Source organism: Typopeltis vanoorti, chromosome 20 (assembly GCF_054136105.1).
Source record: "Typopeltis vanoorti isolate ZY-2024b chromosome 20, IOZ_Tvanoo_1.0, whole genome shotgun sequence".
Lineage (NCBI taxonomy): Eukaryota > Metazoa > Arthropoda > Arachnida > Uropygi > Thelyphonidae > Typopeltis > Typopeltis vanoorti.
In genome coordinates, this window is record NC_143568.1 from 105,061,938 (window position 1) to 105,081,033 (window position 19,096).

General features: G+C 35.5%; 1 protein-coding gene across 1 annotated transcript in view; it reads left to right on the forward strand.

Annotated features, from left to right (window-relative positions):
• Positions 1–19,096, forward strand: part of LOC150095745 (putative RNA-binding protein EEED8.10) — a 268,565-nt gene that overhangs the window by 119,590 nt on the left and 129,879 nt on the right. The window contains exons 7-8 of the mRNA XM_090410562.1: positions 3,109–3,222; positions 9,414–9,511. Coding sequence (XP_090266688.1) covers positions 3,109–3,222; positions 9,414–9,511 — 212 coding nt within the window. The remainder of the gene's footprint in view (positions 1–3,108; positions 3,223–9,413; positions 9,512–19,096) is intronic.

Consider the following 19,096-nt stretch of genomic DNA (forward strand, 5'->3'; position numbering starts at 1 on the left):
TTTTTTTTGTCAGACAAAAATTCTCAGGCATAGTAAGATAAAAAAAAAAATAAAAAAAACCCAAAAACTAAGAATTTTGGTAAAAATTACATTTTTCTCTTTATTCTCTAAGAGCACATACTGACTTAATTGCTAAGAAATTTTGATCTCTCATCTTATTTTCCAAGACACCATGAAGGTCTGTGATATGTCTGTCCATAAAGACAACTTCACATGTTTTTCTTGCTGGATCAAGCACCTTTTACTTCAGATTGTGCCATTGGATCTCTAAGGTTTGTTTGTTATATTTTTGGTATGTTTGAATCTTCAGTCAGTTTAGTCTGACCACTTTTTTGCTTAGATTCCTTTTAAAACTTCTGCATACATTTTTCCTTTCAGTGTGTTATTCAGTTTTATCCTGCTTGAAAATAATTGGTGATCACTTCTATTTCATATCTCCTGTATACTCATCCAGGCTGAATATATCACAATAACTAACATCATAATAAGACTTTTAATTTCTTTGTGGTGTTTTTTCTCCCTTTCACTATATCAATTTATCTTTGTTGAACATTCTGTTAGTAATGGCCAGTCTACATCCTGAACAGAAATCTACTCGAGGCATTACCATTCTTGATTTGTTGTTTTCTCAAAATTTTTCTCTCTCACACACACACACACACACACGATAATCTATAGTCAACCTTCAAAACAACTATCCAAATAGAGAGCATCATGTTATTGTACTTCAATTATCAGAAATTGCCTTTCTGATAATTAAATGGTAGATTATTGTATATGTATATTATGAGAGTTGCTTCAGTCAAAACTAAATGACTGGGACCTCCCAGTCATTTAGTTTTGAGCCTCTTAGCCTTTAAGGAATACAGAAAACTGACCTAGACTCCTGGTTGTTCAGTGTCTAGTCTTCACCTTCTCATGGTGTAGTTCAGTATTAGGTACATGAACAAGGATGGGCTGACAATATACTTAGCTAACCAAATTTTATTCTTTGTTTGTTCAAAACAAAATGATGATACATGATGAAATATCATGCTGGCTTGGGTGTAGGCTGATGTTTTCATGAGGAAATCAGTACAAACATTGAAAAGTCATCTACTGGAACAAAGTAAAAAACTGAATGCCAGCGGAACTGAAGGTAGGTGCCATTGTCACTAGAAGTAATGGGAAAAGAAGTGGAACTGGCATAAGTGTTAGTAAAGCATCATGTTAGTATAATTGGTGTTGCCGAGTTAAGGCTAAAAAAAGTGTAGTTTTAACATTAAACACAAAGATGTGGACAAATTTCAAAATGTGAAATTGGACAGTGAAAGTTATTTATGCCTACAATCTCACAGAAGGCTCTAAAGAAGCAGAGAAATTTTTAGGCATCATTAGAAAGGCAGCTGGCATAAAGTAAAAGGAATAACCAGTTTTTGTTGAAGATCTGAACTGCAGTGTAGGAAATGTAAAAAAAAAAAAAAAGTGTAGGAAATGAATATTACACACACACATATAGAAACATTTTGGGAAAATTTGGAGAAAAAGTATACTATTAATAAAACATATCACCAATTCACATCAGAAATAAGAAAAGTCTTTTAATTACTAAAGGAAGAGCCATAAGGCTTAATTTTTTTTCAGCAATGTAAAATTACATAGGCAAAGTGGATACTAGATCCAACATTATTTCAAAGCTGAATATTTGTAGAAACTATGAAGGGTGATGGACATTTAGCCTTCCTTTCCTGTACCCCTTCTGGAACACTTACTACTTCTGTTCATTATAAATCTACCTTCACAGGCTGCTACATATAACAAGATTCAGCATCATCCATCTCAAAAATAGCCATCTTCAAATCTTTGCTTGACAAAGCATATGTTATCTGCTCTAATTCCCAAACCCTCCAACAAGAATTGAGCACTATCTAATTCATGATACTACAGAATAGCTTCAGGAATGTGGTTTAAATGCCTCTTGGACTCTTACAAGCAAATTCCCAAGAACTCTGAACCTGTATGGTGAGTCTCTATCTATACATTGCAGGTGTCTCAAGACAATTGCTAAGATCCTGAAAAGATGCAATTTAGTTCCTATATTTTTCCCTATGAACAAAATCTCCGATTTGTTACCATCCACTATAGATACCCCCCCCCCCCCTGTAGTATTTACCAGGTTCGGTGTGAGTGCCTCTGCATGTACTTTTGACAAACAGGACATTCTGTTGAAAAATGACTATAAGAACACCAGTCTTATATCAACAACAATAAACCTTAAAAATATGGCCTTGCTCAGAATGGTGTGGACAGGGACTCGGATATCCTGTGATCCAATACTTGCCTTTTACATTGTGCAGATTTAGATTTGAGTGGTTAAAGAGAATGTTGAACTTTTGCACCCCTTAAACATCATTTGGATTGACTACTTCTCTATTGGCAAGATTTGGGAGAGTCTCGTCCTCATAAATGGCCATCAATATGGCATTCCTCCTCTGTATTTTAATTAATTTAATTTTATAAATTAATATAATGCTATGTTATTTTTTATTTCAAGTCACTTAATTTTAAAATTGAGCCCTAATTGTAATCTTATTTTATTGTAACCACCCACTAGGTGGTTACAATAAAATTAAAAATTTAAAAGCTGAGCCATGTACTCTGGCACATGGCTGAGCTTTTAAATAGGATTAACATTCTTTGTTCTAGCTCCACCTTGTGGTTATGCTGATGCACTGATGATGATGACCAGTTAGTTTCTGGTTAAGATATATGTACAGTAATAAAATCATTAATATCCTTGTGAATACATGTGCCTAATAAATTTTTAAAACTTTAAATTTTAAAAATTGATAAAACTGAGTATTTGTTTGGATTAAGTTTTTATACAACACCAAGAAGATAGAAAAGTTGATTTTCACCTTATCCAATTTTACAGATGTATATTTCATGACTTTTCTTTGGACTTGCTGAGTATTGTGGCCAGATAGTAATTTGTTATTGATACTGGTGTGCAGTACACTGATTATTGATACCGATACATGATGATGACCAGTTAGTGATTTTGTTGGTTATATGTTGTGATAATTTATAATCCTGCGTTAACTTTTTTTCCTTTTTTTTTTTTTTTAGCTTTAACAAATAATATTTTGATGTCCATTTTGAAAAAAAGCAATACCCACTTAAAAAGACTGGATCTGTCTACTGCCTCACATGCCTTAGACTATCAAGCAGTGGAAATTATAGGTAGGTGACTGCTTGGGAATGTTGCAATAATTATTCTAAATATAAGCTACATTCATATTTGAAAGATGTACAGAAAATTTGATAATTTTTTTACAGATATGGTATCATATTGTGCCAGAGAGTCCTCTATGTCAGCATTACTAATAGTAGTTTTCATTGAAATTTGTTGTAAATAGCTAAAAAATATATTTTACCTTTCTACTTTATATGCATTTAACTTTAGTCAGTTAGTCAGTCATCAAATTTAGAAGTGAAGGATTTTGTCTTCAGCTGTTGTGGAACCTTTTTGATAAATACAATGCAGATAAGGTTTCATTTAAGAACATGTTCATATTATGAAAGTATCTACTGCCCACCACTAGATAATATATGACAAACTTAAAATGTGTGCATAATATCTAAGCTTGGCCAGGCTGTAAAAATGTATCAAGCACTAAATGCAGGTTTGCAATAAAAAAAAAAAAGTTTTCCAATGCATATCAAGTTTTTTTTTTCTTTTCCTGATTATATTTTAATATTTCAAATGCAACCAGAAAGATTCTTGTGTAATCTTGTGATAATGTTTTTGGGGTCCATAATAATAATTATTATTATTACATGACATCTCCAAGGAGTCGATAGACTCATTGAGGGAGGGCGCTTGCTCTACTACTCTCTGTCTCCACCAATCAATCCACCAACTACAGCAAACTGCAACTACACCAATGCCATCTACTACCTACCACCACTAGTATTTTCACAGACAATCGCAAACATCCATGTCCATGGCAGGATTCGAACCCCGCAGCCTTTTGGCTGGAGAGCGGATACACTAACCACTCAGCCAACCAGGCTGGCAATAATGCTAGACTATCAGCCAGAAGAAAGACTGTTGTAGGTTTATTATTATTTTGTGACACCTCAAGGAGTTCAAAAACATGACTTTTTCGAGGGAGGACACCTACTCCACAACTCTAACGGACACCTTCATGGAGTCTGTTGACCCATCACAAGAGGTCCACTAGCATTCTGGAAATTCAATACTTACCATCATTTACATAACCTGTCATACTTTGATTTGAAATCATTTCACTGACACAGCACCTCACATCTGACTATGGCAATCTATTCCACTCATTCACTAGGTCACTCTCCAAGCCCCTATTAACTAAACTCTTTCTTAATTTCCATGGATGATCCCTAGTTCCTCCCAACATTAGTCATGTACTGAAAAATTTCTTCCAGATCAGTCCTATAACAACCTTTAAGTAACATATGTCTCTGTCATATCCCCCATTTCTATATATCATGCAGTTCTGCAACTATAAATCTGCAGACTGTCATCATAAGGAGCATCCCACACACACACACACACACACACACTGATCCTTTCCACATTTTCAAGAAATCCCATTGACCATATCTGTGGACAATAGTCCAAGTGGTACCACATCAAGGCTTTATAAACAGATATGGTGATGTCTTTATCTCTGCTTGTCATGTTCTTCAATATATCTACCCTATAATATAAAATGATAAGGCTTTTTTGTAACATTTTTTGTCACGTTATTTGAAATGTTTTGAAATTCATGAATACCCTGAGTGTCAAGTCATCAGAATTCAAGGAAAACAGGCCTGCCAGTCCGGAACTCAGGGGTTGGGTGCTGGGGGGAAGGGGCAGAACCCTCCCTTTTGAGTTATCAGAATTCAAAGAGAACCGGCCTACCAGTCCGGAACTCGGGGGGGGGACCGAAAATTCAGAAGGGGGCAGAAACCCCTTTCAAGTTTTTAAAATTCGAGTCATCAGAATTCAAGGAGAACCTGCCTACCAGTCCGGAACTCGGGGGGTTGGGCGCATTATGCGCCAGGGGGAGGACCCCCTTTCGAGTTTTCAAAATTCGAGTAATCAGAATTCAAGGAGAATCGGCCTACCAGTCCAGAACTCAGGGGGATTGAGCGTCGGGGGGGGCCAACTCCCTGGACTCCTGGCGAATTTTGAAGACTCGACACTCAGGGGCTACCCCACATGCCAGGGGACCCCCTTTCGAGTCATCAGAATAATTCTAGGAGAACCGGCCTACCTGTCCAGAACTTGGGGGGGGGGGGGGAAGAGCTCCTCCCTTTTGAAGACTCGACACTCGGGCTACCCTGAGAGTTGAGTCTTCAAATATATTAATACTAGGGGGGCATAGCCCTTCTAGTATTAGTATATTGAAGAACATGACAAAATATATTAACAAAATATATTCATATTTTTGGCATCTATTTTCCAGTTCTTTTGCTTTCTACCTGAAAACAGTTCATGACATATTGAATGAAATAATAGGAGTAATAAATTATGTGTGTGTGTGCCATTATTTAAAAGTTATGTCTAACATGCATGTTCCTAACAAACCTCTAAATGATCTGAATCACAGCAAGCTCCATAATACATGATGCAGTCTTTTATCTATATGCATGTGATCAATTTGATTAAATATTATGCCATATTTACCATATACTTCAATTATTTTTTTTTAATTTTATTAGCTGACTTTAAATTTCAACACTGAGGTTAACTGCACTGTCATTTTAATATTAAACCCTAAGAATTCTCAGATAAAATAAATTTAAAAAAGTCTCTTTCATTAGCTCTCATAAAAAAACTTAAGAAATCTGAAGTATGCTTTCTTGCACACACACTGTTCACTGCTGATTATTTATGTCTAGTATATATTCCGCATGGAGTCCTTTTGTTGAATAATTATTAAATTTTTAATCTCTGTCAGTTTTGTGTGCATTATAGCACAGTTTGTCAGGAGAGCAAAATAAAAAAAAAAAGACTACACTGATGTTACACCAGATGAGTTAAGAAAAATGCATGTTAATGGAAATAGACTGAATGAACCACACATGTGGTTCAAGTTGTATTATGATGGCTAACAGTGTGATGTATAGATTGTCCAAAATTCTGCTTGCACAATAGTCCAGTTTTTGATGAATGATGACCAAATCTGATGTAGATCATACCTTGTTTCTTGTTGCATTCATTAGAGTTTTTAACATTTCTGAAGACTCTTTGAATACTTTGATGAAGAACATGTAAGCAGTGTGGGAAATTTCTGTACGCTGCAATATCATTTGATATAAGTCTCTCTACATGCTGCTAGTCCTGATTTATGCTTTCTTCTTTGCTCCACCTGCTTGATGTGTTCTGACTTATGGCCTGATGGCCTGTTTGTCTGACATAGCAAATTTCACATGAAGAGTTGGAGATCATCAGAGATGTTAAAAAATCTTATCAGGTGTGCAACAAGAAACAATGTAATCGTATATCAAGGTTGGTCATATTTCATCAGAAACTTGATGCATGCAGTTCTTGGATTCCCTATGCATACGCTGCTAGGCCATCATAATAGTGAATCATGCATGCACTCAACATTGTTTATTTTACTCTCCTGAAGGAGTATCCTATAATGCACACAAAACTAGTAGAGATTAAAACTTAATAAAATAATTATTCGAGAAATAGTCTCTTGTGTGGAAGACATTCTGAATATAAGTGTTCATCCTCCCCATCCACAGAACTCTCCAAAGCAACAAAACTGTCCACAACTTTTTTGCTGAAAACCCATTTATAGGGTTTTGTTTAATGAAGAAACATTATCCCATTTGCACCTGAGTAGAGCATGTAATTACTCCATTTGAAATATGGGCTCACATTCTTTTCCTTACAGTAATAATTATCAGTTATATTTCTTCTTAAATTAGTGAAAAATATGTAAGAGCAAAGTTTTGACATTTATGCATGCTTTTCTCTCTCTCTCTCTCTCTCTCTCACAGCATGCCTATATCTAAGCAAGAGCTTCAGTAACTTTTAGCCATTGTACATACTTGTCACTACATAAAATGAAATTGAGCCATAACATGAGTACTATCAGTTCACAGTGAATTATGTTAATATGTCAAAAAAGAACTACTACAGTAATAAATTACATAATTTCTGCATTTCTACACTGTTCTTAAAGGATTACAGTTGACTTTCACTACAGCAAACTTGCGGGGATCACCAATAGTTATAGTGGTTAGTTAACTGCATTGTATTTCCTTTAGAATAACATCATACCTATGAGAATTTGATCATAACTTTTCATTAGTTTGTTACAGTCAACTGTATTTAAGTTGTTAAATGATCATTTTAGTAAAGCATATGTTCTGGACAGAACATTAGCCAGAGGTATTCAAGCTGACACAAGAGTTTGATTCAAATACAGCAATCCCATTTGCAATATGTGATTGCAAATAAAGGAATCACATTTGCAATATGATTGATTCATATTTTTCAATTTGGGAAGCCTTGGTTGTCACACATGTGCAAAAACACACAATTTGACAATATTTTGCTGTCATTCAGAGATGGAAATCACCAGGCTGTTGTTCAGCCTTAAAAAAACACCTACCAAGAATTAATTTTGAATAGTTTTTAATATTTTCAGTAATTGTTCAGTATATTTCTTTTCTGTATCCCAAAATACATGTAGTTTGGTACAGAATAATTCAAGGTTGGATAAACATTTTATAAATTAGGTTCTGTTGCCAAAATAGTCTCATAATGCCAACATCTGGACTCGGATAAGTTGGAAATCTTTCTCTCTCTGATATGTAAATTTCTTTCGTTCTCTTATCACTGTTTTTATAGTAGCAGATTTAATTTTATTTCTCTCTCTCATATATATTTTTCCTCAAACTATCTTTTTTTTTTTGTTGGTTAAAGAATAACAAATATATGAGGGCTGTTCAATAAGTAATAAGACTAATTTTACTGTCTCGAAACCACTCAACACAATATTAATTTCTGTGGAATAAAGAAATGTTGCTATCTGTATTAACAAAAGAGGTTGATAGATGGCATATACGGGCTGATGTGCCAGAGTGTCACGTGACTAAACACAAGCTTGTTTCGGCATGCCTACGAGCCACGACCAGTCGTCAAAATGGAAGCGTCCTTGGAACAGCGTTATGTGATTAAATTTTGTGTGCGTTTGCAAAAATCGGCATCGGACACTTTTAACATGATACGCGAAGCTTTCCATGATGAAGCAATGTCGAGGGCAAGTGTTTTTCGCTGGCATAAAACTTTTAAGGAAGGAAAGCAAAATGTGGAAGATCTTGAACGTGAGGGAAGACCTTCAACATCCATCACAGAGACAATGATCAACACAGCAGCGATTATCATCAAGGAGGATTGCAGAATTACAGTACGCCAGCTGCATGTTATCCTGAATATTTCTGTGGGAAGTGTTCACTCAGTCATGGCTGAACATTTGGGACTGAAACGTGTTTGCGCCCGATGGATTCCCAAACTCTTGACAGCATCGAGTGGATGTGTGCACAGAATGGAAAGAAAGACTGGAACAAGAAGGTGACAACTTCTTAAAATGCATCATTACAGCAGATGAAGCTTGGTTGTATCACTATGACCCTACAATGAAACAACAAAGCAGTGAATGGAAGCATCCATCTTCACCTACCCCCAAGAAAGCAAAAACTGTAAAATCGGCTGGTAAAGTTACGACCATAATGTTTTTTGACTACGAAGGCATTGTTTACCAACATGCTGTAGAACCCGGGAATACTGTAAACGGCTCATACTATGCGGATGTTTTACGGACAATGGTACAGCATGTCAAAAGGAAGCGTCCATTGCAGAAGAATGGCTTCTTATTGCACCACAATAATGCAAGGCCACATATTGCTGGTGGTGTAGTGGACGTTTTGCAGAAGAACAACATAGATATCCTACCACACCCTCCATACAGTCCTGATCTCGCACCGTGCCATTTCTGGCTGTTTCCTCAGCTCAATAAACCACTAAGAGGCTGCCATTTCGAAAGCAACAAAGCATGTGTAAAAGCTGCAGAGGTAGTTTTGAAAGAACTCTTAAAAAACAGACTTTCACATGTGTTTAAGAAGTGGACGCAACATTGGGACAAATGCATCGCGTCTCACGGTAGTTACTTTGAAAAAGACCATGTAAATGATGACGATTAAAGGTAATCTGTTTTCTGTATAAATATAGTCTTATAACTTATTGAACAGCCTCCATATAATTTCTAAGAATTTTAAGTAACTGCTAGTAAGTTTTATATAAATGCATCATTAACAAAGACCATTGTTGACATTTTTATTATTTCTGTAAAATATGCATTAAAACAGCTTGATTTTAATTTCAGCCCAGTTTTGTCCAAATCTAGAACATGTTAATTTATCTGGAGTGAAAGTTACAAATGTGTCATTACAACAGTTAGCCATAAAATGTCCAAAATTACAAGTAAGTAAAATTTCCTTATTTAATGTAATTAATTGCCAGCCTAGTTGGCTGAGTGGTTAGCATGGTCACTCTCTGGCCAACAGGCTGCAAGATTGAATTCCACTGTGGGCATGGATGTTCATGAAGGTCTTTAGATGGAAGATGGGTTTTACTCCCCAGTGTGAGACTACTCTCCTGCTTATTATAGGACTGAAGTGGCTTGAAAAAGTTCCATGTTTGATCTTTAGAGCTGGTAAAATCATCATCAACAACAACCATGGGTCCAGTGCCCGTAGGTGTCTGCTGCCATCTCAATATGTTCCATTGCATTCTATTTTGTGCGAGATGACTCAGTTTGTATATATAGTTTCTGCACCATTTGACGATGTCATTGCCCCATTCTCTGTTTGGTCTTCCTCTTTTTGTTCTTTCCTTCAGTCATTCCAAACAGCAACGTTTTTAATTTTCTCTCATCATTCATTCTACATATATGGCCAAATAGACATAGTTTCCTTTTGATTATTTTCTGGATCAGGTTTTTTTTTTGGTTGTATTCGTCTGTAGATTTCCTCATTGTTCACTTTCTATATCCAGCTTATTCTCAAGATCTTTCTATAGCACTTCCTCTCAAATGCCAATATCCTCCTTTCAGATTATCTCAGGAGTACCCAGGCCTCGCATCCATAGAACATGCTGCTGAAGATACAGGTTTCTACAATGCGCAGTTTAGTTTGCATCTTTATAGCTCAGCTCTTCTATATTTTGTCCATGGCTTTTAAAATAGTTGTTGCTCTGGCTATTCTAATTTTTAAAATAGGCTCGCAAATAAACCTTTCATGGGTGGGAACCACATAAAAATTAATTTAACTGTTTAAGTTTTCTGATGTTTATTTTATTGATTCAACATTTCCATTCTAGCAATAGTCTTCGTGACAAAAAATGACTTTAAACTGTCATATTACAAAAATGGGGATAGTGATCTTTTTCAAAAATGGTCCATTTATTATTGTAGTTAGGAAAAAGAAATTGTCAAACCTTTGGTGGCTAAGCTGTAAAAGGAAACTAAAAATTTTAATATAAAATATAAGGTCATTACTATTGAGGTCAAACTATTAACCTCCCTACTGGCCAAGGTGGATAAAATAGTGAGACCAAACACTTCTTATCCATGTTACTCAACAGGTGTTACAGAATCATATCCAGATTTAGCTGGACATCTATAGACTTCATGACCAGTTGGGGGATTAAATGAGATAGTTGCACTCGGAGAAAGAGAGAGAGACAGAGAACACATAGAACTGCGCAGTATAAATATTATCTAACTAGTATGAATCAAAAAAAGAAGTGTTTGTAGTATTAGATTCATAAACAGAACATTGAAAGATAAGTTATAAAGCAAAATCTAACACTTGGATCAAAATATTTAATATAGTAAAGATATAAATCAAGATTAACACACATCTAAGCACCTAAGGTTTTTATTTTGTTTATTTTTTTAATATGAATTTCAAGTATGAAAAGCACTTAGTCTACCAACAGTACTGATACTGATGTACTATAGGCCAACAGGTAATCTGGAAATCTTGCTTTTGAGACCAACGTGAAACTTTCAAGTCCTTCAGTTCTCCATTAAGCAGGATGGCAGTCTCATTAAGTGATAACGTTAATCTGTCATCTCCATGCCCACAGTGGGATTTGAAACAATGGAAGTTTTAATGAAGTTAGTTTTTTAGATGTTTTTCTTGAAAATGCTGTTTGTCTTAAATTTTTTTTTTAAGTAAAGCAAAAGTAACTTGTCATAATCAAGCCAGGGACAATTATCGTCCTTCTGTAACAAGTATGACAAGGCTGCATGTTCTCAGAACACTTCACAACATAAATGTAGCTGTTAAAGATACCAAGCTATTTTATATGTATATAAATATAAACTTGGTTTTAATCCATTTCCCAAGTAAGCAAACAGACAAGTAAGTCAAGTTTGCAAACTTGTCAAAGCACAAAACTTGACTTGCTTGTCTGTTTGCTTACTTGGGAAATGGATTAAAACGAAGTTTATATTTATATACATTAAAGATACCAAGCTATTTTATATGTATATTATACCCAAGGTAAAAAAAAACTTTCTACATAAATGTAGCTGTATCCTAGGTTTAATTAGAGAGTAGTTGTGTCTTGTGTGAGAAAACTTGATTCAATAGAGGGGGCCCATTTCACATTACATCATCATCTTCTAAGATGAGGAGGAGTTCTGTTGATACCATGACGAGGACTATGAGAGGGACTACAAGAATAACATCTTCGTGGTGAGACGGGACCATGATCTTCTGTTTCCTCCATAACCACCGCCACACCAACTACAGGTCCAGGCTGGAAAGCCATTTCAAGGCCTCATCCGTCACTTTGTGGATATCCTGTAGGCCACCACTGTGAAATTGGTGCCTTGGGCAGTCGTACACAGTATGAGTAATCGTCTGAGCCACAGGAGAACAATCACAATAAGGGCGATCTGACAGCCCCCATTTATGTAGAAGGTAGCCACATCTGCCCTGACTAGTTCTGATCCTGTTTATTAATGACCAAATCTTCCTAGGAAGATCAAAACCAGGCTACGGAGCACAGGGATCTTCTACCAGGAAGCCGTTTGTTGGTAGATTGTTGTACCAGTATTCTCTTCATTCATATGTCAGATATTGATGGCAGCACATATTGAATAGAGTTTGTCCATGGACCAGAGAGGCTTTCTAGATTTGAGGCATAGACTAGGTGGGTTTATGAGAGTCTGATGTAGGGGCAGGAGTGGGTTGCTCACTGCTTTATTAAATTCCTTAATCGAGGCTTGTCTTCTCTGTATGTGTGATGGAACAATGTTAGATAGAACAGGCAGCCAGGAGAGAGGAGTGCTTCTCACTGTCCCACTAATTGTGCTAAAGGTAGAGTTTAGCTGGGTGTCTATAATGTTAGTGTGTGTGTACTTCTTTCCCAGACAGGGGTACAATATTCTGCTGCAGAGAATGTGAGGGCTAGTGTAGACGACCTTAGGACTTCTGCACCACAACCCCAGGTTGTTCCAGCAAGCTTTGAAATGATATTATTTCTGGTTTTGATTTTATTGGAGAGGTTGATGATGTGCCTTTTATATGTTAGACTTCTGTCCTGGTAGAATACACGCCTCACCCCAAGGTATTTTGGGTGAGGTGCGTATTCTGCCATTTTTCCACAGAAAGAAAGGTTGAATTGTCGATTTGCCTCTGCATTGTACAGGTGGAATACTGAGGACACTGTTTTCGTTGGATTTGGCTTCAAGTACCACTGCTTAAAGTACTCTTCCAGGGTGTTCGGGTCTGTATTCAAGGTTGATTCTAGGTTGGTAAAGGTGGTGGATTGATGTAAGATTGCTAGGTCATCAGCATACATATACTTGCTTGATCTGGTATGAGGTAGATCATGCACGTAGATGTTAAAAAGCATAGGGGATAACACAGAGCCCTGAGGAAGACCGTTGTGAAGGAGTCTGGGCCTGCTCTTTTTTCAGTCAATATGGACCTGGATCTTTCTGTTGGAGAAAATAGAATCAAAAAGTTGGAAAGTTTTTTTACACTCTATTTATAATATTTCCTAGTTTTAGGAGGAGGCCCCTGATCCAGACAGTGTCATAAGCAGATGTTAGGTCAATGAAAGTGGCTCCAGATTTAAGTTTCTTCTGGAAGCCTGCTTCAGTTTGAGTTGTCAGGGCCAGAACCTGGTCACAGCAACTTCTTCCTTGCCTGAAGCCAGCTTGTTCAGTTGGCAGTGTTCTTTCGATGAGTGGTGAAATTCTTTTAAGGAGAATTCTTTCAAAGAGCTTAAAGGTGGCGCAAAGCAAGGAGATAGGTCACAAGTTTTTCATATCATTTGGAACTTTCCCTGGTTTGGGCACGGCAATTATTTTGGCTTCCCGCCACAGCTTTGGTAGTTTACCAGTCATGATGATTTCTGGGAAAAAGGCAGCCAGCCATGTTTGCCCATGTTGACCAAGATGTTTTAGGAACTCAGGGAGCATACCATCCACTCCTGCAGCGTTGCCACTCTTGGTAAGTTTTAAGGTTATTTGTACCTCTTCCCGAGATACTGGGTGTACAAGTTCAGGAAGCTCGGGTTCCATCTTCAGGATTTGTCTGGAGGAAGCTTGTACAGCAATTTTCCAGGTAGATCTGGGATGAATCTTGGAGGTTTTCGATAAATGATTAGCCATTTGATCAGGAGTTATCTCTGTTGTTTTGTGTGTTGTTGGCTCTGCTCCACCTAATTTTCTTAGAAGTGAGACTAGATGTGATGAAATCGAGTTCATTGATGGTTGAGATCCATCTTTCCTTTCTGTTTTTATCCAGGGTTGATATGAGCTCCTTAGCAATAGTTGGATCTTCAGTTTCCTCATATTTGGCTAGGAGTTCCTCACTTTCTCTACTCCAACATGGGATATATTGTTTTCTGTAGCCTCTGGGGATAGAGGCTTTTGCTGCAGATTTGAGTAGTTATCATATAAATGCTTGAAACTTATTACATTTGTAATTATTGCTATTTTTCGAACTATGCAATTTGCTCTTGTAAAATGTCATATTGCACTACTTTTTGTTGCCATTTTTGAGTAAGTTATTAAGATTTGACAAAAATATATATATAGTATACTCAACTCTCACTATAGCAAACACTGCTGTAACAAACTCACTCACTACAACAAACTACTGACAAGTTCTAATGAAACTTTATGCAATGCTACAATAAAAGAAATTCACTGCAACAAACTATCTGCAATAACAAACTATTAGAGTAGTTCCTATGAGTTTGCTATAGTGAGAGGCAACGTACTTTAAAAATATCTTAACTGTGGCTTAATGCAATGAAACTTGAAATATTTTTAAATGCTTATTTTGAAGCATAAGTATCCTATATGATTATCTTAATGACTATAGAATATTTAAGATTTGCTGTAAAATGTCTGATATGTTTTGTCATGTGAACTGTCATGTGAATTAAAATTGAAGGAGGTACAGGAAGATAGTTTGTTGTTAAATCAGGTGTGAAACAGTGGTGCACATTATCTCCATTGTTATTCATCATCTATATTGATCACATTATGAAAGAAAGTGGCAGTAGACCAGAATTGGTGAGGTGAATCTCCATTCTTGGTCCAGCACAAGGATTCCCTAGCTAAATTAAATAACTGATCTAATAAATTTGGTGTGAAAGTTGGCAATCAAAGACAAATGCTGAGAAAATGGCTGGAACATTGAAAACATCAACTGTCTCCTGAATGGAGAACCTGTAGAAGTGAAACATTTCAGCTATTAGGCAAAATTTTTAGTGAATGTGGCAAATTAAATATGAAATAGACAACAAAATTAGCAAAGCTGGTATGGTAGGAAGTCAACTGAATAAATTTATGTGGAAGTTTTTTCGCTTGCTTTCACAATTAAAGATGCCAAGAAATTATATTCTTGTTTAATCATTGCTCTTGTCCTCATTTTTGTTTAACATGCAAAGTTTATTTTCTTACACTTGGATAAAGGATTGAACAAAAATATAATTTCTTGGCATCTTTAGTTTAAATTTATATGGAATAAGAGAGAATTTAGTCAAAACTCTAATCTAGTTTATATAAGACAGTTTGCAAACCAATTTTAGCTTAAGGATCTGGTTGAGAGATGGCATCAATGGCAGAATCATATTAAAAATGAGGATATATAGTCACTGAAACAGAATGGGAAAGGAAAGGTTAGCGAAACAATTTTTTTTTTTTTTTTTTTTTTTTTTTGTGCCAGGATTGCAAGAAAATTATCTGGTGGAAGGCCAAGATTTTAAAGTACTAAAATGTGCCTTAAAAATGAAAGATAAGATCTAACAGTATCCCTGATGGATAACATATTAATTTGGAAAAAAATTGCAAAACTACCATAATATTTTGTGCACACCCTGAGGACACATGTCAGGAATTTGATGATGATGATTGTTATATGTGGATAGTAATGTCAAGGAAATGTTTAGGTTAGGTTATGTTATTGTTTTGCAAACAAGAAAAAGTTACTGATCTTCAAGAAAAATGAATTTCATATAACATGCCCCTGAGACTATAATCAAATCCAAGATGTTGATTCTTCCTCCATTGTAAAAATATCCATGAGAAAGGACATATGTGAAACTGCAAGGCAAATGATTACAGCTAGCTCAGGAAATTTAGCATTTTCATGCGATGAGGAAATGAATGGAAATATGATCAGTGCTACTTGGTCTGTAGCCAAGGAATATTTAATGGTACTAAAATGTCTGTATTCCAATGGGTAGAAGGTTAATTTAAGATGTCTGTAAAATGAAAGTAGTAAGTTTAAGCAGGCACTCTGGAAGAAGGCAATATAGAGGTGATGTGATGCAGGCATCAATAAATAGTTACATGAGAAATATAAAAAAGCAGTCTTGTAAGATTACATTATTATTATTATTATAACGGTGTCTCCATGGAGTCAAAAGACTCATTTCAGGAGACCCTACAGTGACGCACTAATCATTATTCACACAATACCTGTCATACTTCTCCTTGAATTCATTCACATACGAAGCATTCACAACCACCTCTGGCAATGCATTCCACCCATTCACAACCCTCCAAGCAAAAAATGTAGTCCCAACACCCTTGTTAACCACACTCTTACATAATCTCCAAGGATGGCCCCCCTCATTCTTCCCCTTCCTGCGCTGGTCTTACAAAAGTCATCATATTAATCCTATAAAACCCCTTTAATAATTTATATGCCTCTATCATATCTCCTCTCCTACATTTATCAGCTAGTTTTTGGAGCCCACAGACCTGCAACAATCTTTGTAACTCGCCTCTGAATCCTCTCCACCATTTCTTCATCACAAAGAAATCCAGGTAACCAGATCTGTGCAGAATAGTCCAAATGTGGTCTTATTAATGCCTTATAAAGTGGGACAATCACTTCCTTATCCAGCTTGTCAGTGTGTTCTTCAACCATGGTTGCTAAGCAAAGCAAAAATATAGCAGGTAGTACTTTGCCAGCCAGCCTATTTCTTAGGTGGACTGGCTAAGTGCTACTTTTGATAGGAAAGTGGAAGAAATAAAGCATGATATTAGTTAAATGGAAATGGTAGTCATCAAGTCATCCTTGACACTGCAGTGGATATAGTAAAGCATTTGTGAACACATCATAAGCCTATTTCATGCTGGTGTCAGTAAAATCATACAAAGTTTCAGCAAGGATGAAATGGTAAAGGAGGGGTTTACCAAATGGTAAAGGGGGCATTGAAGAATTAAATTATGTTAATAAAGTGACAGGATTTGATGATACATAGCTGAAAATTCTAAGAGAATATTCTAAGAAGTTAATGGACCATTGACATGCGACTTTAACAAAACTATGAAAAATCTCACATAAGCAGAAAGTGGTTGAAATTGATCCACTTTAAAAAGGAGTGGATATTGGCTAATACTTAAAATTTTAGGCCCATTTATCTATTTGGAGTGGTAGTAAAGATATTAGAAGGGTTGAGGATCGATCGATAAAAGCATAATTCTCTACATGGTGCTGATTCTTGTAGAATCAGCACCATGTAGAGAAGTCTGCTATATCCAGATGTTACAAAGGCTTTTGACAGATTGCCAGTCATGTAAATTGAGGCAGATGTGGTTGTATATTAGATTGGATATGTGATGGGACTATTTGATAGGATCAGAAAGTTATTAATGGAGGGGAGCAGCATCCTGAACAGTCTTTAAATAAATATATTTAATAAATACATTTATTAAAAATTAATGTATTTTAATAAGTTTATTTAATGATATCATTTATTTTTTTATTACAGTATTTTAATTTTCATTTTTTATGTTTAGTAATAAGCAAAACTGTAAGTTATTTCTTCTTTCAGAAATATTCTGACTCACTCTTATTATGTATATAAACTTATTCTCTCTTGTGTTTCATTTAAATACTTGCTGAGGTTTATGACACATTAACACACATTAATGGGCAATCCAATATTCTGTTAACCACAGAATGTTGGATTGACACAAATTGACACAAAATATTGGATTGACTATTGTCGTGTGTTAATGATGTTGGAAAAAGTTTAAATGTAGACAGAGTTTGCAAATGATGCAAAGTTGGGAGAGTTATTGAAAAGTGAAATTAATGTTATGGCTGTCTAGTAGGATTTAAACAGAACATGAGTGCAAACAGTTTAATTGCTGTTCCACTTCTGTACTGAAGATGATGTCTGTGAAAGAAAGGCAAAAATTTTACAATTAAATATCAAGATTTTCCTGCATTAATTTCTGCCTTGTATTATTATTAGTATGCCAATTCAGAAGGAAGTGATGGAATATTATAATATTCAGTTGGTGGGAGCATATTGAAAGATGTGGAAGATCTCTCTACCTCTTTTAGTGTATTTCCACAAAATGAATATAAGGACCATGTGGGTGATAATGGACAACACCTGAAATTTAAAGGCTGTGAGAATTGAGGAACACAATTTATCACGATGAACAGAGATTTGTTTTAAAATTGGAATACCTGAATAGGCATACTAATAATAATATAAGGCAGAAATTAATGCAGGAAAATCTTGATATTTAATTGTAAAATTTTTGCCTTTCTTTCACAGACATCTTCAGTACAGAAGTGGAACAGCAATTATACAAATAACGGAAAATTCTAAATAATGCCACCATTGTACATAAAGTAAGGTAACAAAAATGGTCAATGTGATGACCATTTTTGTTGCTTTTATAACTTTAAAACAAAACAAAAAGTATAAATATATATATATATATACTTAAAAATTAGTACTTTTCAATCTGCTAATCTTTCCTAACTTCTATAAAGGAGATAAATATAGACCATTGTATGTCTACATTCAGCAATGTCCTGAGTCCAGATATTTGATTTCCTTTATTTTTTTTTTATTTATCTCAGCACACACACTTATATTTTTAATAAGTTTATTTAGTTATACTATTTATTTTTGATTCTTCTTCTTAAGTCTTCTGCAAATGAGCAGGTTCTTCTCTTAGTAGCAAAAACTTTCCTTCCACTCTCTTCTGTTCTGAGCCTTCTCTTTCAAGGTGTACTTTTCGATCTGCTAATCTTTCATAACTTCTATAAAGGAGATAAATGTAGACCATCAGATCTGTTCAAGTCTGGGCATTGGAGCAATGTTCTGAGTCCAGATATTTGGTTTCCTTTATTCTTTTTATTTATTTTTGATTGCAGTATTTTAATTCTCATTTTTTATGTTTAGTAATAGGTAATACGGTAAGTTATTTCTTCTTTCAGAAATATTCAGTGACTCACTCTTATGATATATATATATATATATATATATATATATAAACTTATTCTCTCTTTTGTTTCATTTAAATACTTGCTGGGATTTATGACAAGCTATGTATACCAGAAAATTCCAACAAATTAAGATGAGTTTATATCCAGCCTGGTGGGCTGAGTGGTTAGCATATCTGCTCTCCAGCCCAAAAGGCTGGGGTTCGAATTCCACCATGGGCATAGGTGTTTGTGATTGTCTGTGGAAGTGGTGGTGGGTAGTGGATGTTGTTGG